This window comes from Procambarus clarkii, chromosome 19 (genome assembly GCF_040958095.1).
Source record: "Procambarus clarkii isolate CNS0578487 chromosome 19, FALCON_Pclarkii_2.0, whole genome shotgun sequence".
Classification (NCBI taxonomy): Eukaryota; Metazoa; Arthropoda; class Malacostraca; order Decapoda; family Cambaridae; genus Procambarus; species Procambarus clarkii.
This window is the reverse complement of record NC_091168.1, coordinates 10945858-10970063: the sequence shown is the minus strand read 5'-3', so window position 1 is coordinate 10970063 and position 24206 is coordinate 10945858. Positions and strand designations below refer to the sequence as shown.

The following is a 24206-nucleotide window of genomic DNA, read 5'->3' as shown; positions in this document are numbered from 1 at the left end:
ACTTGCGCGCCCGGGGCCTTTTGGCTTCGGCCTTGCGGTTCTTTTCCCTCCTGGAGCTGTCTTCGGATTGGCTCGTGGAGGATGTGAGGACGCCTGTTGTCCGTGCCGGGGTCCGGCACCTTGTCCTCGGCTGCGCGTTCGTCGGCTGCCTTGTTGAAGCTGTTCACGCCGATTTTGCGGGATGCGGTTTCCCTGTTATATGCTTCCCATCTCGCGTGTCGGCAGGCGGTGCTGGGTTCTTCCGTGGAATCTGCTTGGGCTCTGGCTCTTAGGCGTTCTTCACCTTTTTGTCCTCTTCTGTTTGAGGAGTCGGCCGTGGCGCAGTTTATTCAGGCTGCGTCGGCGGCTTGTCATCCGATGTCGGACTTGTTGGTTTTCCGGGGGTCCCGGGGTGGGTCTTCCCGGAAAGGTCGTGCCAGGGCTCGGGGTTCCTCTGGTCGTGGTAGTCTTCTGGTGTCAGGTTTGGGTTTGGCTTCTCGTGCGGACCCTCCCTCGTCTGGTTGGCGCCGTGTTCGCGCAGTGTGGGGTTCTGGGTCTCGTAAGGGTCACCGGCCCTTTCACTGTTTGCCCCCTTGACGGGGCGATGGGGGGGCGGCTTGCACTGTTCGCCCGCGCCTGGTCCCACAATTCGTGGGCCTTTCGGGTCGTGTCTCGCGGCCTGCGGTGGTGTTGGGTGGCCCCTCCCCCCTTTGGGGAGTCGGGGCTGGTAGGGCAGGTTTCTTCCCCTGCGCTTTGTCGAGTCGTCTTGGAGTGGGTACGCTTGGGCGTCATCGAAACAACGTCGTCCCTCAGATGGGTTTCCCATCTTTTTCCGGTTCCGAAACGGGACTGCGCGGACTTGCGGTTCATTCTGGACTTGTCCCGTCTGAACCCCTGGATTCATTGCCCCTCCTTTCGGATGACTACGCTGTCTCAGGTTCGGCTCCTCTTGGAGCCGGGAGCTTGGAAGGTGTCCCTGGACCTCCAGGACGCTTATTGGCATGTCCTGATTCATCCACGGTTCAGGGACTGTCTCGGTTTTGTTGTGGGGCGTCTGAGTTACTGCTTTCGTTGTCTCCCGTTCGGGTTGAACCTGGCACCTCACGTGTTCACGCGCCTTACACGGGTTGTGGTGGCTCGTTTGCATCTCCTAGGTTTTCGGGTGTTAGCCTACCTCGACGACTGGCTGGTTTGGGCTCCCAGCCAGTCAGCTTGCTTGGTAGCCAGGGATTTGGTTCTTTCCCAGCTCGCCGAGTTCGGGTTCTTGGTGAACTGGAGGAAGTTCCATCTGGTTCCCTCTCAGGTTCGGACTTGGCTGGGTCTCGTTTGGGACTCTCGAACCGCCTCCTTGTCTCTCCCTCCGGAGTCTCTCCTGCGGCTGCGGTCCCACCTTCATCTGTTTTTGGAGGGCCCTCGGGTCACCCGGCGGTTGCTCGAGGGGCTGTGCGGGGAGCCTGAACTTCGCGATGGTGGTCTACCCGCCGGGTCAGGTTTGGCTTCGACAGCTGTTCTGGTTACTTTGGGGTTCCCCCTTCCGCCTCTCTCGCGATCGCAGAGTTCGACCCCCGGATGCCTTGCGTCGGTTGCTGCGTCACCGGCTTCCTCTTCAGGTTTTTCGGGGTTCAGTGCCTTGGCGCCTACCCGAGCCCTCGCTCGATGTGTACATGGATGCGTCGTCTCTCGGCTGGGGTTTTGTGACCAATGCTCATCAGGCCGGCCAGGGGAGTTGGGATCCGTCCTTCCGTTGAGCTCACAGCACGGTGCGGGAGTTCGCGGCAGTGTGGTTTGCTCTGGGGAGGATTCGGGTGGCCCGCGGATCGACGATGCGGCTCCATTCAGACTGCTCTCCGGTGGTTCATTGCCTGAACCGCGGGGGTTCGATGCGGTCCTTGTCTCTTTGGGGTTGGTCGCTTTGGGTGACTCGTCTGCTGAGTTCTCGGGGTTTGGCTCTCCTGGCGGTTCACGTGCGGGGCGTGTCCAACGTCTTGGCCGACGCCCTGTGTCACTTCGTTCCCCTCTCCACAGAGTGGACGGTCGACGACGAGTCCTTCCGTTGGCTTTGCCAGACGTTTGGGCACCCCGAGTTGGACCTCTTCGCGTCGGCGTGGTCGCGGCGTCTTCCTGTTTATGCGGCGCCCTTCCCTGATCGCGAGGCCGTCGGGGTCGATGCCTTTTGGCTAGACTGGTCAAGGTGGGGGTTCCTGTACCTCTTTCCCCGGTTCGGCTGTTGCTCCAGGTCTTGACTCGCTTAGAGACTTACCAGGGGAGAGTTGTCCTTCTGGCCCCTTGGTGGCCGGCCCAGCCTTAGTTTCAGGCGCTGGTTGCTCGGTGTCCGAACCCGAGGGTTTTCCCGCGGCTCCGCCTGTTTCAGCAGATCGGGCCGGTACGTCACATGGCTGGTTCGATCTTCTCCTCAAGTCTTCGCGTATGGTTTTTTTTACTTGAGTCCATCATCATCTCTATGGTGATCAGGTGGCCTCCTTGTTGGTGTCCCACCTGAGGGCTTCTTCTCGTCGGCAGTATGAAGTTTCCTGGCGGTCCTTCCATTTCTTTTTGCGTCTTCGTCGTGTTAGTTCCTTGTCTGTTCGGGTGGTCTTGTCCTTCCTTTCATGGTTGTTTCAGGACCGTCATCTTATGCCTAACACTGTCGCTTTGTATCGTGCGGCGCTGGCGGAGCCGCTTCAGCTTGCTTTCGGTATCGATGTTATGTCTGCGCCATTTCGCAAGCTGTCTCTGCATTGTTTCACCTCCGGCCTGCTCATGCATCGCCTGAGCCGTCCTGGTCTTTGGACAGAGTGCTCGCTTTCCTTTCGTCTCCTCGTTTCGTTGTGGCCCCTTCGGTCCAGGATTGTTTTTCCAAGGGACTTTTCTTGTTGGCTTTGGCCTCTGGGGGTCGGGTAGGGGAGCTTCATGCTCTCCTCCAGCGCAGGGGTTTCTGCTCTTTTGGTCGTGGTGATTGTTTTGTTCATTTGCAGCCGTCTCCTTCTTTTCTGGCGAAGAATGAGACTGCTGCGTTCCGGAGGGGTCCATGGGGGGTTGATGCTTGGTTGGTCAGGCCGGGGGTGCATCATGTTTTGTGTCCAGTTGCGGCACTTCGCCGTTATTTGCGCGCCACAGCTTCTGTGTCCAGGGACGCGCTGTGGGTTGATCTGGTTTCCCCTTTTTCCCTGTTCGCGGGTTCGGGTCTCCCAGGTCGTCCGCAGGGTTATTAAGTCCAGCCAGCCTGCGGTCTATCCCCGTGCCCATGATGTTCGTAAGTTCGTGGCTCTTGCTGCCGTCTTTGGGAATATGTCTTGGTCTGATATTCGGGCGCAGGGATTTTGACGGTCGAACAGGGTCCTGGCTGCTCGTTACCTTGTGAATGTCCCTGGGCCCCGTCGGGCCTGTGTTGCTTTGGGTCGGCGGTTGCAGCCAGTTATCTCGGCTTCGAGTTGAGGAGTGAGCGACGACCGCCTCCCGGGTAAGTCCCTCTTTTTTCCGTCTGTCGGTAGTTAGCTCCGGGGAGTTGAAGGGGCTCCACCCCAGAAAACCAGCGTTGAATGTAATGAAACGCCATTTTCTGGGTGAGTCCCGGAGGCTCCCCGGCATCCCTCCCTCCCTCCGGTCGGCGGTTTTTCGCGTTTTTGACATCCAGCCTCAAGAACTGAGGTGTGGGTAGCCGGCGTGGGGGGTCTGGGGCTCCCCCTTCCCCCTTCCGGGGAGGGGGGAGCTGCGCAGACAGTGGCGCGGCGGTGTGTGACGTCACACTAGTTTGCTTGTTTTCGGTTGGGGAGTTCTATCCACTAGTTCGGCTTTTGGTAGCAATTTTAACCAGAATAGGGGTTTGTTTTGAGGCGCTTACCTTTCTGGGTGTCCTGTTCCGGTCGATGGCAGACATAGAATGCTTCCAACCACACGGGGGCTTCTATAGGCCATTGCTCCCCTTGCCTCTCTGAGGGGGCCCGGTTCTGGCCGTGGTCCCCGGTAGGCCTAAGAACTCCATACACATGACTGATGCCAAAGTCTGACATTAGCATATCAGCCTGGGATAGCTCTGGGGACCCTCCGGGACTCACCCAGAAAATGGCGTTTCATTACATTCAACGCTGTTTTTTTTCTCTCATGTGTCCTAGCCATGGACAGTGCTCGTGTCCAATACAAAAATATTTGTATAAAATTAATTTTTTATCCGATCGACTTTGGGATAGTTTCAAAATAAGCACCTTTAGAGTGAGCACAATTTGATACCAAAATGAAAGATATAACACGAAACTTGAAGTCAGAACACTTGAAAGATTATAAATACGATTTTGGTCAAAATTTTAAAATATTTGTTAAAATTCTATTTATTGTGCTATTATTTTGGGACTAGTTTTAAAATGTGCGCTTTTACATTGCGAACAATTTTATACCACAATGGAATATGTAACACAACATTTATGTCAGAACACTGGAAAGATATAAATAATTTTGTGATGATGAGCTTCCAAAATTAAAGTATTTGTTAAAATTCCAGTTATTGCTCTATTATTATGGGACTAGTTTTAAAATCCGCGCCTTTATATTGCGAACAATTTGAAATCAAAATGAAAGACGTAACACGAAAATTGATGTTATCAAACTGAACGAGTATACACATTAGGTTGGTGTGTACCAATTGGTGCTCGTTTATGGGTAACTTTAGGTTTTCCTGCGGGGAGGCACGCTGGGCTTTTGTACATTATATGTACATTATATATGTACATACACCTGTACTGAATTTAATTGCGAACACAATGATACCAAAACGAATGACGTAGCACGAGAATTAAGATGAGAAAACTGAAACAAGCATACACATTTTACTGATTTTGTGCGCTCACGGTTAACTTTTGCCAACTTTAGGCTTTGCTGTTGGGAGTCATGCCAGGTTTTTGGACATTATATGCATATTCACCTGTAGGGAATTCTATTGCGAACACAATGATACCAAAACGAACGACGTAGCACGAGAATTAAGGTGAGAAAACTGAAACGAGTATACACATTTCAGTGTCGCCGCGTGTTTGCCCGCACGCCAGGGGCATGACCTCTAAGTTGGCAGCGCACATGCTAGGGGCGCGATAGTGTTAAGACCAGCCAGCCTGCGGTCTATCCCCGTGCCCATGACGTTCGTAAGTTCGCTGCTCTTGCTGCCATCTTTGGCAACATGTCCTGGGCTGACATTTGGGCATGGGGATTATGGCAGTCGAACAGGGTCCTGGCTGCTCGTTACCTGGTGAACGTCCCTGGGGCCTTGTCGGGCCTGTGTTGCTTTGGGTCAGCAGCTGCAGCAAGTTGTCTCGACTTCGAATTGAGGAGTTAGTAGCGACCACCTCCCTGGTAAGTTCCTATGTTTTTCCTCTGTGGGTAGTTAGCTCCAGGAACACGAAGGGGCTCCTCCCAGAACACCGGTGTTGAATGTAATGAAACACCATTTTCTGGGTGAGCTCCGGATTCTCCCCAGCATCCCTCCCTCCCTCCCTCCCTCCAGTCGACGGATTTTCGCGTGTTTTGACATCCAGCCTAAGAACTGATGGGTGGATAGCCAGGGGGATGGGGGGGGTCTGGGACTCCCCCCTTTCCCCTCCTGGGGAGGGGGGAGCTGCGCAGACAGTGGCGCAGCGACGTGTGACGTCATGCTCGTTTGCTCGTTTCTTTTATGGGAGTTCTATCCAGTTGTTCGGCTTTTGGCATAAACATCAGAGGTCCACGGTTGTTTAACGTCCTCCTAGTGACTATAAGAAATATTGCCGGAACAACCGTGGACATCTTCAATAGAAAACTGGACTGTTTTCTAAAAAAAAGTGCCAGACCAACCAGGCTGTGGTAGGTATGTGGGCCTGCGGGCCACTCCAAGTAACAGCCTGGTGGACCAAACTCACAAGTCAATGCCTGGCCTCGGGCTGGGCTTGGGGAGTAGAAGAACTCTCAGAACCTCATCAAGCAGGATCCAAGCAGGATCTACTGTTTATCTAGCTGTGCACGATATGTTTTCATGCTGGTTATTGTCCAAGCTCTCTGATGCATTCTTAGGTTCTCTCCTGGCCTTGTCAGGTCAGTTGGCTGCATAAACGTTGGCCAAGTTGTTTGCTCTGCTTTCCTGTGAAGCATTTGTTGCTTTATATACATTTCATCATGCCTGCAAGCAGACTGATTTAGATTCTTTGCAGGATTTGGCTTGGTCATTGATATTTTTGCATCAATGACCAAGTTTTCTTTCCACTCTTGTTTCTTTCAGTAGAGTATGAAGTGGTGGCAGAAATTGGGTTTTTGCAATTTGCAGCTTGTTTTACCTAGAGTTGAGTCAGAAGATCTAGCCATCTACCCCTCTGCATTATCACCCACAATTTGTTGGTAAACTAATGTTCAACATTCCAGTTATTCACTGTGTTCCCTTGGGTTACTAGGTAGCATAAGGTCAGTCATGACTTATTTCTCTGGATTTGCAGGATTTATCGACACGTTTCCATCTATCTGTGGGTCAGGGACTTTGGTTATGAGTTGGAGACCTCACTTACCACTTTGGGCTCTACCCTATGAGCAAACTTGGTACCCAGGAACTAATGGGTAGCCTATATGTTACTTGGTGGTAGATGGAGGTAGTCATTTGGAGTGCTTATTTAATTGTTTCAGGGTATTGTTTAGGTAGTTCCACACTTAACCAAATTATTTCTCAGAGGAAGGTTGGGTGACTTGTGGTCTCCTTTCATGGGATTTAGGAAATGATGCATATAGTAGGCATCCATCAGTCTCAGGAGACTATGGAGTTGTGCTCTGGTTGTTGGTCTGGAGTGGCCTCTCCAGGGTGCAAAGCCAGTGGAGGTTGATACGGAGGAGAAGCTGTTACCCCAAGCAGCAGGTTCCTCCCCCCTCTCTCTCCATGGCGCTGAAAGTCTACAATTGAAAGGCAAATGTCAATACAGTTGGTTGTAGCGCCGTCGCAGGAACTGTGAGCTCCGGATTTGATATCGAAGTTGGTGAAAGCAGGCACAGGGACTCCAAACCCAGAGACCGCCGTGGTTAGGGCTTCAGAAGAACCTCCCCATCAAGGGCAAGAATGACCCCAGCCTCCTGAAGCAGAGCCTGGGCCGCACAATTGCACATATTCGATCTGGAAGATCCTGTGTATCGAATTTACTCAGTTTCTATGATCGAGCCACAGAGATATTACAGGAAAGAGATGGTTGGGTTGACTGCATCTATCTGGACCTAAAAAAGGCTTTCGACAGAGTTCCACATAAGAGGTTGTTCTGGAAACTGGAAAATATTGGAGGGGTGACAGGTAAGCTTCTATCATGGATGAAAAATTTTCTGACTGATAGAAAAATGAGGGCAGTAATCAGAGGCAATGTATCAGAATGGAGAAATGTCACAAGTGGAGTACCACAGGGTTCAGTTCTTGCACCAGTGATGTTTATTGTGTACATAAATGATCTACCAGTTGGTATACAGAATTATATGAACATGTTTGCTGATGATGCTAAGATAATAGGAAGGATAAGAAATTTAGATGACTGTCATGCCCTTCAAAAAGACCTGGACAAAATAAGTATATGGAGCACCACTTGGCAAATGGAATTTAATGTTAATAAATGTCATGTTATGGAATGTGGAATAGGAGAACATAGACCCCACACAACCTATATATTATGTGAGAAATCTTTAAAGAATTCTGATAAAGAAAGAGATCTAGGAGTGGTTCTAGATAGAAAACTATCACCTGAGGACCACATAAAGAATATTGTGCAAGGAGCCTATGCTATGCTTTCTAACTTCAGAATTGCATTTAAATACATGGATGGCGATATACTAAAGAAATTGTTCATGACTTTTGTTAGGCCAAAGCTAGAATATGCAGCTGTTGTGTGGTGCCCATATCTTAAGAAGAACATCAACAAACTGGAAAAGGTGCAAAGACATGCTACTAAGTGGCTCCCTAGAACTGAAGGGCAAGAGCTACGAGGAGAGGTTAGAAGCATTAAATATGCCAAAACTAGAAGACAGAAGAAAAAGAGGTGATATGATCACTACATACAAAATAGTAACAGGAATTGACTAAAATCGACAGGGAAGACTTCCTGAGACCTGGCACTTCAAGAACAAGAGGTCATAGATTTAAACTAGCTAAACACAGATGCCGAAGAAATATAAGAAAATTCACCTTCGCAAATAGAGTGGTAGACGGTTGGAACAAGTTAAGTGAGAAGGTGGTGGAGGCCAAGACCGTCAGTAGTTTCAAAGCGTTATATGACAAAGAGTGCTGGGAAGACGGGACACCACGAGCGTAGCTCTCATCCTGTAACTACACTTAGGTAATTACACTTAGGTAATTACAAGCCCCAGGAGGCGGACGTCCCAGTCCCACACCTACAAGTTCCAGACAGAGATCGTCACAACCCTCTTTCACCTGATGCCAGCTTCCTCCATGACCATCATAGGGCAAAAATATAGCCAAATTTCGCTATTGATGGCAAATATAATTTCTTTTATGCATACGTATTGGGTTAATCTTTGATCGTCATGTACTCCCTGTCTGATGGGGAGGCATGCGGAGGTTGTACATAAACCCATGTCGCCAATAGATGAAGAGAATGGCTTGGATGCCTAGTACTAGCTAATCTGACCAGTAACAGCTAGTGCATAAGTTTAGGGACACTACTGAGGTTGATCCTAAAAATGTGTGCTTCAATACATTTAGTGCTTTAATTTTCACATAAGTATATTTAAGTTCAATTTATACAATTTGCTCTTTATTAGTACAGCATTCCAGAACACATCCCCATGCATAAATAAAGCGAGATATAATTTTAAATGCTGTCTTGCATTATGTCATATTTTGGTAAAACTTAATGAGCTCAAGATATATGGATTAAATTCTTTCAGGTTGGCAAGACCCGGAAGTCTCGAAGCAGTAGATTGTCACTTCATCCCTTCTGGGATACATACCTAAGTGAAATAAATTTTCTGCAAACATTTAGGGTTACAAAACCTTTGTTTCAGGTATGTGTTTTAAAAATCATATGGTGAAAAAGAGTTCTAGGTTTAGGAAGCATATGTGTACAGTTTTTAATTTAATTATAAAATCCTATCATTACATATTCTAAATAAAGGCATGATTTACCAAAATTTTCCATAATACACAGTTACTGAATAGCTATAGGCATTAATCTTTACCTTGCATACTGTATATTTCTGAAAGGACCCTGATAGCTGTTTCCCCAGACTGGTATAGCTAAACCTTAAGATAGCACTGGGCCTCAGACCCATGCTGGCCTACCAGGACCCAGGGGTCCTAAAATCTGGCTCTACAAGGCTTGAGGAACTTGGGAGTAGGACATCTATACAAATCCAAGAAGAACCCAGTAGAAAGGTTAGGTGAAACACAAAACCAGCATTGAAAGTAATGAAACGCTATTTTCTGGGTGAGACCCGAAAACTTCCTGGAGCTATCCAGGCTGATATGCTAATATTAGACTTATGGCATCAGTCAGTAGGAATGGAGTTCTTAGACCTACCGGGGACTACGAGCCAGAACCTGGCCCCTTAGAGAGGCACAAGGAGCAATGGCCTATAGAAACCCCCGTGTGGTTGGAACCATTCTATGTCTGCCATCGACTGGGTCAGGCACCCCAGAAAGGTAAGCATCCCAAAACAAACCCCTATTCTGGTTAAAAAATTGCTACTGAGAGCCGAACTAGTGGACAGAACTCTCCAAGGAAAAATGAGCAAACGAGCATGACGTCACTATGTTGCCGCGCTGCCGTCTGCACAGCTTCCCTCTTTCCAGGAGAGGGAATGGGGAGCCCCAGACCCCAGTTCTGAGTTCTGGATATCAAAACACGTGAAAAAAACACTGACTGGAGAGAGGGAGGGATGCTGGGGAGTCTCTGGGTCTCACCCAGAAAATGGCTTTTCATTACATTCATCGCTGGATTTTTGGGGGGAGCCCTGTCGGCTCCCCGGAGCTACTTGCTCAAAGACAAAAACTAGAGGGATTACCTGGGAGGCAGTCATTGCTCGCACCTCAACGTAAAGCTAAGACAACTGGCTGCAACCCCCGACCCAAAGTGACACAGGCCCGACGAGGCCCAGGAACATTCATGAGGTAGCGCGCAGCCAGGACCCTGTTAGGTCGCCAAAAGCCAAGCTCCCGAATGTCAGGCCAAGACATGTTGCCAAAGACGGCAGCAAGAGCAGCAAACTTACGAACACCGTGGGCATGGGGGATAGACCGCAGGCTCACTAGACCGAATAACCCTGCCGACAACCTGAGAGACCCGTACCCTGGAACAGGGAAGAAGGGAAACCAGATCAATCAAAAGCACGTCCCCGGACACACAAGCCATGGTGCGCAAATAATGATGGAGAGCCGCAACCAGACACACAACACATGATGCATGACAGGAGAGAGGCAGAAAGAAATTTTGAAAAAGGGATTGCAGACAAATGTAAAACAGAACCAGGTCTATTCTATAAATTCATAAACAACAAATTGCAGGTAAAGGATAATATTCAGAGGTTGAAAATGGGAAATAGATTTACGGAAAATGAAAAGGAAATGTGTGAAACATTAAACGAAAAGTTTCAAAGTGTGTTTGTACAAAATGAAATCTTCAGGGAACCAGATACAATAAGAATTCCAGAGAACAACATAGAGCACATAGAGGTGTCTAGAGATGAAGTGGAAAAAATGCTCAAGGAGCTAAATAAGAACAAAGCAGTTGGTCCAGATGGAGTTTCACCATGGGTTCTGAGAGAATGTGCACCTGAGCTCAGCATTCCACTTCAACTGATTTTTCAGGCATCCCTGTTTACAGGAGTTGTATCTGATGTATGGAAAAAGGCTAACATAGTTCCAATCTACATAAGTGGAAGCAGGGAAGACCCCCTTAATTATAGACCGATATCATTGACAAGTGTAATAGTCAAAATATTGGAAAAAATAATTAAAACTAAATGGGTAGAACACCTGGAGAGAAATGATATAATATCAGACAGACAGTATGGTTTTCGATCTGGAAGATCCTGTGTATCGAATTTACTCAGTTTCTATGATCGAGCAACAGAGATATTACAGGAAAGAGATGGTTGGGTTAACTGCATCTATCTGGACCTAAAAAAGGCTTTCGACAGAGTTCCACATAAGAGGTTGTTCTGGAATCTGGAAAATATTGGAGGGGTGACAGGTAAGCTTCTAACATGGATGAAAAATTTTCTGACTGATAGAAAAATGAGGGCAGTGATCAGAGGCAATGTATCGGACTGGAGAAGTGTCACAAGTGGAGTACCACAGGGTTCAGTTCTTGCACCAGTGATGTTTATTGTCTACATAAATGATCTACCAGTTGGTATACAGAATTATATGAACATGTTTGCTGATGATGCTAAGATAATAGGAAGGATAAGAAACTTAGATGATTGTCATGCCCTTCAAGAAGACCTGGACAAAATAAGTATTTGGAGCACCACTTGGCAAATGGAATTTAATGTTAATAAATGCCATGTTATGGAATGGGGAATAAGAGAACATAGACCTCACACAACCTATATATTATGTGAGAAATCTTTAAAGAATTCTGATAAAGAAAGAGATCTAGGCGTGGTTCTAGATAGAAAACTATCACCTGAGGACCACATAAAGAATATTGTGCGAGGAGCCTATGATACGCTTTCTAACTTCAGAATTGCTTTTAAATACATGGATGGCGATATACTAAAGAAATTGTTCATGACTTTTGTTAGGCCAAAGCTAGAATATGCAGCGGTTGTGTGGTGCCTATATCTTAAGAAGCACATCAACAAACTGGAAAAGGTGCAAAGACATGCTACTAAGTGGCTCCCAGAACTGAAGGGCAAGAGCTACGAGGAGAGGTTAGAGGCATTAAATATGCCAAAACTAGACGACAGAAGAAAAAGAAGTGATATGATCGCCACATACAAAATAGTAACGGGAATTTATAAAATCGATAGGGAAGATTTCCTAAGACCTGGAACTTTAAGAACAAGAGGTCATAGATTTAAACTAGCTAAACACAGATGCCGAAGAAATGTAAGAAAATTCACTTTCGCAAACAGAGTGGTAGACGGTTGGAACAAGTTAGGTGAGAAGGCGGTGGAGGCCAAGACCGTCAGTAGTTTCAAAGCGTTATATGACAAAGAGTACTGGGAAGACGGGACACCACGAGCGTAGCTCTCATCCTGTAACTACACTTAGGTAATTACCCCTGGCCTGACCAACCAAGCATCAACAACCCAAGGACCTCTCTGAAAAGGAACCCTCTCATTCTTCGCCAGAAAAGAAGACGGCTGCAATGGAACAAACCTATCATGAGGACCAAAAGAGCAGTAACCCATGCGCCAGAGGAGAGAGCATGAAGCTCCCTGACCTGACCCCCAATGGCCAATGCCAATAGGAAAAGAGCCGTAGCAAAACAATCCTGAGCCGAAGGGGCCACAACAAACCGAGGAGAAGAGAGAAAAGAAAGCCCCTGATCCAAAGACCAGGAAGGCTCAAGTGGCACATGAGCTGGCCGGAGGTGAAACAATGCATGAGACAGCTTGTGAATTGGCGCAGAAGTAACATCTATACCAAAACCAACCTGTAGCGGCTCGAGTCAAAAATACCAAACATAAAAACTTGAGGGAGAAGACCGAACCAGCCATGTGATGGACCCGACCAATCCGCTGAAAGAGACGGAGCCGCGGGAAAACCTCCGGGTTCGGACACCATTAAAGCAGCGCCTGAAACCAAGGCTGAGCCGGCCACCATGGGGCCAAGAGGACTACTCTCCCTTGGTAAGTCTCCATGCAAGCCAGGACCTGGAGCAACAGCTGAACCGGGGAAAAGAGATACAGGAACCCCCACTCCGACCAATCCTGCTGAAAGGAATCGAACCCGACGACCTCGCAGTCGGGGAAGAGCGCCACATATACCGGAAGACATCCGAGCGCCCGAACATCCGGCAGAGCCAACTGAATGAGTCGGTGTCGACCGTGCATTTTGTGGACAGGCGAACAAACCGAGACAGGCCGTCCGCCAGAATGTTAGACCCCCCTCCCGAACCACCGTGGAGCAGTTCGAATGGAGTTAATCGTTAATCCGCAGGCGACCCGAACCCTCTAAAGGGCAAACCACACTGCCGCAAACTCCTGCACTGCTGTGGGCTCAACAAAAAGACAGACCTCACCACCCCTGGCCAGCCTGGTGAGCACTGGTCACAAAGCCCCAGCCCAGAGACGACGCATCCGTGAACACATTGAGCGAGAGCTCAGGTAGGCGCCAAGGCGTTGAACCCCGAAAAAAACAAAGAGGAAGCCGGCGACACAGCAACAGATGAAAGGCCCTCAGTAGATGAACCCAGCAATCGCGAAAGAGAGGCAGAAGGGATAGCTCCGAAGAAACCGGTACAGCCGACGAAGCCAAACCCGACCCGGCGGATAGACCATCACGACAAAGTTCAGGCTCCCGCACAAACCCTCGAGCAAATGCCGAGTGACACGGGAGCGCCCCAGAAACAGGCAAAGGTGGGACCACAGCCGAAGGGGAGACTCCGAAGGGAGAGACAAGGAAGCGGTCCTAGAGTCCCACACAAGACTCAGCCAAGTCTGAACCTGGGAGGGAACCAAATGGAACTTCCTCCGTTCACCCAGAACCCGAACCCAACGAGCTGGGAAAGAACCAAATTCCTGGCGAGCAGACAAGCTCGACAGGCGACAGCTAGCCGAGGCTGCCTGCAGATACTGCTCCACCGCAGAATCAGCAAACAGCAAGGGACAAAAAGGTGACGACATTCTAAGAGCCAGGACCCAAAGCAGATTCTGAGGAGAAAGCCAGCACCGCCTGCTGACATGCGAGCCAGGAGGCATAAAACAGCGACACCACATCCCTGCAGGATTGGAGCAACCAGCTTCAGCAAAGCGGATGACAAACGTGCCGCCGAGCCCACGGCGCTAGACCCTGGAACAGCCCCAAGTGCCTCCACATCCTCCTCAAGCCAGTCGGCAGACAGCTCCAAGAGGGAAAAGAAATGCAAGTCCTCAGCAACCAAGTGCAGCTGAAAAGGAGGGACCCTGCACATGAAGCTAGACAACGCCCACATCCCAAGGAAGGGCAGGAGAGAACAATCATTCATTAAGGTGCTCAAACTCATCCCCCAGAAAAACCTGGACCACCGTCAATGACTCACGCCACTCAAGCATGCGGGAATGACAGAATGTATGCCAAGCCTCCAAAGCAAAAACAGGATAGTCTGCCAGCCTGGACGACTCCGAAACCTCATAACGAATCCAGTAAGGAAACGAAGACCCAAACCTGAATGTAGACGGATCCATAATAGAAGCGTAATCCAGGTCGAGCAGGAGGTAAGCCGCAAAGGCTTCCCTTACCACAGCAGGAGGGATACGGGAAGTCGAAAAGCTCCGGAAGGACGGGACTGAAACACCCAAAGGGACACGGAACCGAACCCGGGGATGGGCAGACACCAAATCCAATTCGTACGCAGAGGGGGGGGGGGGGGGAAGGAAGAAAACCCCACTCTGTGTAAAAGCAAGCCCCACTCTGTAAAAGCAAGCCCCGCTCAAGAGGGTAGAAAAACCCAGGCGGGGTCCAACGAGGTCCAAGGCCCCCAAGTCAGCTCCTCTCCCACTCCGGGAGCCACCAAATCAGGCCCCAGGGCCAAGTCGTCTCCCAAAGCCCCAGCCTAAAAAGAAGGGGCAGGCGCTGCCGTAGAAGCGGGAAGAAAGTAGGCCCACCGGTCAGACCCAGATGATTTGGCAGGGAGGAAAGACTCGAATGCCACCATTGCTGGCCCGGAACGGGGCATCCCTCGAGACCACCTGAGTCCCAACACCATCTAAACCCTGCCCCGACCCCAAAACCCTCAGACATTTCTGAGCTGGAAGCAGAGGGGGGTGGGGGGCAGACCGAACCACAGCAGGGAAAAGATGATGGGGGTGCGGACTGAACTAAGGCCGAAGCAACCATTACCCCAAAGTCTGGGTCCCTATAACCAAAACGGGGCAGCCTCGGGGCTTCCGGGTCAGCAAGCAACCTAGTGCTTTGTAACAACTGAAACCTAACATGCAACGCTTGTGCCACCTGTACCTGAATAACGTCATCAGTAGACTGGGTAAACTGAGTCACCAACAAGCAACAAAACTCATAGGACTCTGGGTCGAAAGTATCCCCGACCCAGCAGGCAGCATGACGGAGACAAAACAATGAGAGTCACTCTGAGAGAAGGGGACAGAGCAACCCTCAAACTCACATAAAGCGAGTGGGGGGGGACTCAGAGTACTTTTTGGTCCTCACTTCCCCCTTCAGGGCAGGAGAGATTGCTGAAATAGAGGGAAATACAGAAAACATATACAGCACGCATAGACACGATAAAGCACCTAAATTATTTGGGATCGTCTCAAAGGTCTCCAAATGTACTCACTAGAAAGGAGACCAGAGAGAGAGATACCAAATAATATACACATGGAAAATACTAGAGGGTCAGGTCCCAAATCTACACAGTAAAACAATAATGTACTGGAGAGAACGATATGGAAGAAAATGCAGAATAGAACCAATGAAGAGCAGGGGTGCTATAAGCACAATCTGAGAACACTGTTTAAACTTCATAGGTCCACGGTTGTTCAACATCCTCCCAGCGAGTATAAGAAATATTGCCGAACAACCGTGGACATCTTCAAGAGAAAACTAGATTGTTTTCTTCAAGGAGTGCCGGACCAACCGAGCTGTGGTGGATATGTGGGCCTGCGGGCCGCTCCAAGCAACAGCCTTGTGGACCAAACTCTCACAAGTCGGGCCTGGCCTTGGGCCGGGCTTGGGGAGTAGAAGAACTCCCAGAACCCCATCAGGCAGGTATCAGGCAGGCAGGTCACATCCATCGGTCCCGTGCACCCCTGCGGGGATTCCCAGGGTCCTGAGATGAAACTCATGCTCAGGGAAGCCCAAACAGGATACTGCTAACTGGCGCCCAAGTTTACCAATCAAACTTCTAAATAACTGAACCCCCAGGACGTGTACACTCACGGGGGACCTAGCAGGGGGGTACCACCAGAACAGAGAAGCGTATGCAGTACAGAAGGGGGCAGCAACCAAGGCAGACCCCCCTACCAGGCAGGAAAACAAAAAGAAAAACAAAACCTCTGCAAGAGGACAGCATACCCAGGCGGAACAGAGCCAGCCGCTGTGAGAAGTGAAAACTAGCTGCGTAGTACTCTGGGCCGCTACCAGTGCAAACTGCCTCTCACCCTAAGCTGAACAAGGATGTCAGAACACCTGAGCACACAAAGGGGTGCCGAAAGCCGATCAGCAAATGCCCAAGCAGAAGCAAAACCCAAGGAACTTGTGGAAGGAGGACTCAAGCCCCAAGGGCAGTACTTACAGGGCACCTAGGGAAGGGAACCCTAGGCACATGCAGCCCGAGTACTGAAGAATTACTTTTGGCTCATGCACTCCCAAGAAGACAGCCACCACACCACAGGCACAGAGCTGAACACCAATGTCAGGAGCCAGAGTACATGCCTTTTGCCTAGCACATTAGCCTTAGAACTGGGGTGTTGGGTAGCCGGCGCGAGGGGTCTGGGGCTTCCCCTTCCCCCCCGAAGCTGCGCAGATGGCAGCACGGCGACATAGATATTATTTGGGCCCTCCTGATGAGGGCCCTCATCAGGAGGGCCCTGATTCCCCGTTACCCGTTATAGCCATTGTAGGCGCATAACCTACAATCGAAAGCTGATAAGGCAGACACTTGAAGGATGCGGCGCCGGTGCGGAGACCATGCGCTCAGCAAAAAGTTATTCAGATTCACCACAGGTGGGTTAACGGACCGAGGCCCGACCAGTTTTGAACTAATAAAAGCGCTCTTCCCTTGCGGTCAGAGACGTGATGCATGTATTAGCTCTAGAATTACCACAGTTATCCAAGTAAGTGGGTTAGGCGTTGCGGGCATGGAGAGGGCCCAAATAATATCTCATATTTATTTATCAGGAGTGCTTATCAAGTGGTGAGTGCTTTGCAGTTTGTTTTGCCTGTCTCCAGTGGTCTCAGGTGTGAGCCAGGTTGGATACCCCAGAGCTACCTTGACTAGCATTTAGGGACCAGGAATTAGAGGTGTTGGTAATATCCACCATGGTTCTGTCCATACCTCCTCTTCCTTTCCCTTCGGGCTTGGTTTGCCCTTCCTTTGATCTCCAAATTGGGTGTGGAGGCAGTTGAGCCGGCAAGTACCACCAAGGCTATTGGGTTTTCTTTTCGGCCGGCCTTTACCACCCTATCCTCTTTTGAAGCTTCTCCCCTGGACTCTGCTTTTTCTATCTTAGGGAGGGGCTCAGATGCTGGCTGTGCCCTGGAGCCCTTTAGTTCAGCTTCAAGGGCTTGAGAAGAGTTATAAAGGTCCATGGGTCCCAATTTACTCCTAAGTGATTCCTTGTCTCCTTTTTGCAGGGAGAGGGGTTTTTGTATCCTCCCTCCCTCCCAGTGTGAGTGTGACTTGGGTGCATTTCTCCCTAGGGTTCAATTTCGTGTGCCTTTGGGTCCATCGGGATCATCCTTTCAGAGGTTTCCTGCCTCTAGAGGTCCCACCTTTTGGCGTCTTGGGAGGCACTTTCCAAGTACCTTCTGCGATACCTGAATATTTCTTTGATGGACTCTTCCTCTTCTGAATTTGGGTTTTCTCAACTTTCTGGGGGGAACCCTGTCAGATCCCTGGAGCTATCCAGGCTGAAAGGATATGTATTGGTACCTCGGGTTATGAACGTCCCTGTTTACGAACTTTTTGGGTTACAAGCCCAATTTGTTCGGGAAATTTTAATCGGGATACAAACTTTGCATCGGGATACGAGTTTGTTGATATGCGTACGACCAACCTAGCACATGGTGGCACGGCGATCGTGCCTCAGTTTACCAGTGCCTCGCGCCCAGTGACTATCCTGCCTGAATTCTTCACAAGAATTTACAGTTTTTTGTTGGATTTTTGGCCATTTGAGCATAAAAGTTGTTATTATATATCTCCCTATGGGTCTCAAGAAAGCCAGTGGTAAAGTTCAAGGTAAGAAATCCCATGTGAGAATGACCATAGAGGAAAAACAAGAGATCATTCATAAGCATGAAAATGGTACTTGAACTAGCTAGGCAGTACAACAAATCTTCAGGGGAGGAAGAGGAGGCAGTAGAGAATGTCCCTTCCTCATTAATTAAGAAAATGTGTGCAGTATGGGAAGGACGCAAAGTTTTGCTGAAAAGAATCACCCAGATAAAGATGTAGTAGGCCATTGCATTCATCTTTTTAATGACAATGTGTTGCCTCACTATAGGCAAGTGTTGCAAAGAAGGGATAAACAATCTTCAATGGAACGTTTCCTTGTGAGAAAAGTGAGAAAATCAAGCAGTGAGCCACAACCAGGACCTAGTGGTATGCAGGCAAAACATGCTAGAGAGTGCACTCTAGAGAAATCTTCACTGCCTGATGTTATAATGGATGGAGGACTTCCCTTTCAACTATAACACCTCTCCTCCTCCCCCCCCTCCTCACCATCTTCCATACACCAACAGGAATCATCAGCAAGGGTAAGTAATAACTTGAACATACTTTTGTAGTGAAGATTTGGGTGAATTAGGTATAAAATTTACTTTGAAGTTTTTTGGAAGTCAAGAACGGATTAATTCATCTCCCATTATTTCTTATGGGGAAATTCGCTTCGGTTTACGAATTTTCGGGTTCGAACCATCTCCAGGAACGAAATAAATTCTTAAAACGAGGTACCCCTGTATATCTTTCTGGCATCAGTCAATGAATGGAGTTCTTCTCTACCGGGGACCACGAGCCAGAACCTGGCCCCCTCTAGAGAGGCATGAGGAGCAATGGCCTATAGAGACCCCCCCTTCCTGCGGTTGGGAGCATTCTATGTCTGCCATCGACCGGGACAGGCACCCAGAAAGGTTGTCGCCCCAAAACAAACCCCTATTCTGGTAAAATTATTGCGACCGAAGGCCGAACAGGTGGACAGAACTCCCCAAACGAAAAGTGAGAAAATAGCAAACTAGCATAACGTCATCATGTCGCCGCACCGCTGTCTGCGCAACCCCCCACCCCCTTTCCGGCAGGGGGGGGAAGGGGGAGCCCCAGACCCATCCGCCGGCGACCCAAACTTCAGTTGGGTTGATGGGAGTCTGGTGCGGTCGTGCCACTGGCTCCAGTTTTGTTTCAGTTCTGTGCCTTGTGGTGTAGGCTGTCTCTTCCAGAGTGTGCGTGAGCCAGGAGACGTATTCCACGGTACTCGGGCTGCATGCGCCTAGGGTCACCTTCCCTAGGTGCCCTGTAAGTACTGCCCTTGGGGCTTGGGGCCACCTTCCACAAGTTACCTCTGGATAAATGGCACAGTGGAGTGCCATTTACTGCTCGGTATTTGGCCGCCCTTGGGGTCAGCTGGGGTTTTCTTACCCTTGTTTGTCTCTGGGTAGGTGGTAGTTTTTGTCACTGGTAGGGGCACAGGGTGCTGCACAACTAGTTTCCACCTATAACAGCGGCCGTCACTGTTCCGCCTGGGTACGTTGTCCTCTTGCAGGGCTTTTGTTTTGTTTTGTTTTTCTGGGGGGAGCCCCGTCGGCTCCCCGGAGGTATCCCAGGCTGATATGCTAATGTCAGACTTTGGCATCAGTCATGTGTATGGAGTTCTTAGGCCTACCGGGGACCACGGCCAGAACCAGGCCCCCTCAGAGAGGCAAGGGGAGCAATGGCCTATAGAAGCCCCCGTGTGGTTGGAAGCATTCTATGTCTGCCATCGACCGGAACAGGCACCCAGAAAAGTAAACGCCTCAAACAAACCCCTATTCTGGTTAAAATTGCTACCAAAAGCCAAACTAGTGAATAGAACTCCCCAACTGAAAATAAGCAAACTAGTGTGGCGTCACACACCGCCGCGCCGCTGTCTGCACAGCTCCCCCCTCCCCAGGAGGGGAAAGGGGGAGCCCCAGACCCTCCACGCCGGCTACCCACAACTAAGTTCTTGAGGCTGATGCTATAGGCGATGGTCGTGTGCTCTGGCTCCGGTGTCGCTACTGCACTGTGCTTTGCGTGTGGTGTTGGTTTTATGGGTGCGAGAGCCAGGAGTTATCTTCAGTACTTGGGCTGCATGCACCTAGGGCTTCCTTCCCTAGGTGCTCTGTAAGTACTGCCTTTGGGGCTTGGGGCCACCTTCCACAGGCTCCTCGGGGTCTGCCTCTGCTGGTCTGTTTTACCTTTCGGTTTTTCGGCCGCCTGTTGGGCTCTTGGGTGTTCTGTTCTCCCTTGTTACCGGCAGGTAAGAGGCAATTTGCACTGGTAGGGGTGCAGGGTGCTGCTCAGCTTGTATTCCCGACATTGTGGCCGGCTCTGTTCCTTGGGGTTTGCTGTCTTCTTGCGTTTTTTTTTTTTTTTTTTTGTTTTTGCCTGGTGGGGGGTTCTGTCATTTTATTCAATTTGTTTTTGCCCTTCCACTGTTCTCCTCGGTGGCGCCCCCTGCTAGGTCCCCGTGAGTGTACACGTCCCTGGGGTTCAGCTATAGAAGTTTGCTTGGTAGTTTTTGGCGCCGGTTTGCAGCACCTTGCCTGGGACTACCTGAGCGCAAGTCCTCTTAAAGTAAACGCTCAGGACCTTGGGAATCCCCTAGGGGGCGCGTGGGTCCGATGGATGTGACCCCGGAGTCCCCACTCGCTGTGTGCGAGTTTGAGGGTTGCTCGGTTCCCTTGTCTCAGGGTGACCCTCATTGTTTTTGCCTCTGCCACGCTGCCTGTTAGGTCGGTGATACTTTCGACACTGAGTCCTGTGAGTGTTGCTGCTTGATTGTGACTCAATTTACCCAATCCTCTGATGATTCTATTCGGGTACAGGCGGCGCGTGCGTTGCAGTCTAAGTTTCGTCTGTTGCAACGCGCTCGGTTGGTTGCTCACCCTGATGCCCCGTGGCTACCCCGCTTTGCTTTTCGAGACCCGAACTTTGGGGTGGGAGGTCGCTTCGATCCTGGTTCAGTCCGCATCTCCTCGTCCTTCCCCTTCTGTTCGTTTTAGTCATCCCTCCCCCTCCCCCCCCCCCCTCACGCTCAGGGAAGCCCAAACAGGATACTGCTAACTGGCGCCCAAGTTTACCAATCAAACTTCTAAATAACTGAACCCCCAGGACGTGTACACTCACGGGGGACCTAGCAGGGGGGTACCACCAGAACAGAGAAGCGTATGCAGTACAGAAGGGGGCAGCAACCAAGGCAGACCCCCTACCAGGCAGGAAAACAAAAAGAAAAACAAAACCTCTGCAAGAGGACAGCATACCCAGGCGGAACAGAGCCAGCCGCTGTGAGAAGTGAAAACTAGCTGCGTAGTACTCTGGGCCGCTACCAGTGCAAACTGCCTCTCACCCTAAGCTGAACAAGGATGTCAGAACACCTGAGCACACAAAGGGGTGCCGAAAGCCGATCAGCAAATGCCCAAGCAGAAGCAAAACCCAAGGAACTTGTGGAAGGAGGACTCAAGCCCCAAGGGCAGTACTTACAGGGCACCTAGGGAAGGGAACCCTAGGCACATGCAGCCCGAGTACTGAAGAATTACTTTTGGCTCATGCACTCCCAAGAAGACAGCCACCACACCACAGGCACAGAGCTGAACACCAATGTCAGGAGCCAGAGTACATGCCTTTTGCCTAGCACATTAGCCTTAGAACTGGGGTGTTGGGTAGCCGGCGCGAGGGGTCTGGGGCTTCCCCTTCCCCCCCGAAGCTGCGCAGATGGCAGCACGGCGACATAGATATTATTTGGGCCCTCCTGATGAGGGCCCTCATCAGGAGGGCCCTGATTCCCCGTTACCCGTTATAGCCATTGTAGGCGCATAACCTACAATCGAAAGCTGATAAGGCAGACACTTGAAGGATGCGGCGCCGGTGCGGAGACCATGCGCTCAGCAAAAAGTTATTCAGATTCACCACAGGTGGGTTAACGGACCGAGGCCCGACCAGTTTTGAACTAATAAAAGCGCTCTTCCCTTGCGGTCAGAGACGTGATGCATGTATTAGCTCTAGAATTACCACAGTTATCCAAGTAAGTGGGTTAGGCGTTGCGGGCATGGAGAGGGCCCAAATAATATCTCATATTTAATTATCAGGAGTGCTTATCAAGTGGTGAGTGCTTTGCAGTTTGTTTTGCCTGTCTCCAGTGGTCTCAGGTGTGAGCCAGGTTGGATACCCCAGAGCTACCTTGACTAGCATTTAGGGACCAGGAATTGGAGGTGTTGGTAATATCCACCATGGTTCTGTCCATACCTCCTTTTCCTTTCCCTTCGGGCTTGGTTTGCCCTTCCTTTGATCTCCAAATTGGGTGTGGAGGCAGTTGAGCCGGCAAGTACCACCAAGGCTATTGGGTTTTCTTTTCGGCCGGCCTTTACCCCCCTATCCTCTTTTGAAGCTTCTCCCCTGGACTCTGCTTTTCTATCTTAGGGAGGGGCTCAGATGCTGGCTGTGCCCTGGAGCCCTTTAGTTCAGCTTCAAGGGCTTGAGAAGAGTTATAAAGGTCCATGGGTCCCAATTTACTCCTAAGTGATTCCTTGTCTCCTTTTTGCAGGGAGAGGGGTTTTTGTATCCTCCCTCCCTCCCAGTGTGAGTGTGACTTGGGTGCATTTCTCCCTAGGGTTCAATTTCGTGTGCCTTTGGGTCCATCGGGATCATCCTTTCAGAGGTTTCCTGCCTCTAGAGGTCCCACCTTTTGGCGTCTTGGGAGGCACTTTCCAAGTACCTTCTGCGATACCTGAATATTTCTTTGATGGACTCTTCCTCTTCTGAATTTGGGTTTTCTCAACTTTCTGGGGGGAACCCTGTCAGATCCCTGGAGCTATCCAGGCTGAAAGGATATGTATTGGTACCTCGGGTTATGAACGTCCCTGTTTACGAACTTTTTGGGTTACAAGCCCAATTTGTTCGGGAAATTTTAATCGGGATACAAACTTTGCATCGGGATACGAGTTTGTTGATATGCGTACGACCAACCTAGCACATGGTGGCACGGCGATCGTGCCTCAGTTTACCAGTGCCTCGCGCCCAGTGACTATCCTGCCTGAATTCTTCACAAGAATTTACAGTTTTTTGTTGGATTTTTGGCCATTTGAGCATAAAAGTTGTTATTATATATCTCCCTATGGGTCTCAAGAAAGCCAGTGGTAAAGTTCAAGGTAAGAAATCCCATGTGAGAATGACCATAGAGGAAAAACAAGAGATCATTCATAAGCATGAAAATGGTACTTGAACTAGCTAGGCAGTACAACAAATCTTCAGGGGAGGAAGAGGAGGCAGTAGAGAATGTCCCTTCCTCATTAATTAAGAAAATGTGTGCAGTATGGGAAGGACTGCAAAGTTTTGCTGAAAAGAATCACCCAGATAAAGATGTAGTAGGCCATTGCATTCATCTTTTTAATGACAATGTGTTGCCTCACTATAGGCAAGTGTTGCAAAGAAGGGATAAACAATCTTCAATGGAACGTTTCCTTGTGAGAAAAGTGAGAAAATCAAGCAGTGAGCCACAACCAGGACCTAGTGGTATGCAGGCAAAACGTGCTAGAGAGTGCACTCTAGAGAAATCTTCACTGCCTGATGTTATAATGGATGGAGGACTTCCCTTTCAACTATAACACCTCTCCTCCTCCCCCCTCCTCACCATCTTCCATACACCAACAGGAATCATCAGCAAGGGTAAGTAATAACTTGAACATACTTTTGTAGTGAAGATTTGGGTGAATTAGGTATAAAATTTACTTTGAAGTTTTTTGGAAGTCAAGAACGGATTAATTCATCTCCCATTATTTCTTATGGGGAAATTCGCTTCGGTTTACGAATTTTCGGGTTCGAACCATCTCCAGGAACGAAATAAATTCTTAAAACGAGGTACCCCTGTATATCTTTCTGGCATCAGTCAATGAATGGAGTTCTTCTCTACCGGGGACCACGAGCCAGAACCTGGCCCCCTCTAGAGAGGCATGAGGAGCAATGGCCTATAGAGACCCCCCCTTCCTGTGGTTGGGAGCATTCTATGTCTGCCATCGACCGGGACAGGCACCCAGAAAGGTTGTCGCCCCAAAACAAACCCCTATTCTGGTAAAATTATTGCGACCGAAGGCCGAACAGGTGGACAGAACTCCCCAAACGAAAAGTGAGAAAATAGCAAACTAGCATAACGTCATCATGTCGCCGCACCGCTGTCTGCGC

General features: G+C 49.7%; 1 protein-coding gene across 1 annotated transcript in view; it reads left to right on the top strand.

Moving 5' to 3' along the window:
- Positions 1 to 24206, top strand: part of LOC123757639 (uncharacterized) — a 285082-nt gene that overhangs the window by 148303 nt on the left and 112573 nt on the right. The window contains 1 exon segment of the mRNA XM_045741479.2: positions 8863 to 8979. Within this exon segment, the coding sequence (XP_045597435.1) occupies positions 8863 to 8979 (117 nt within the window).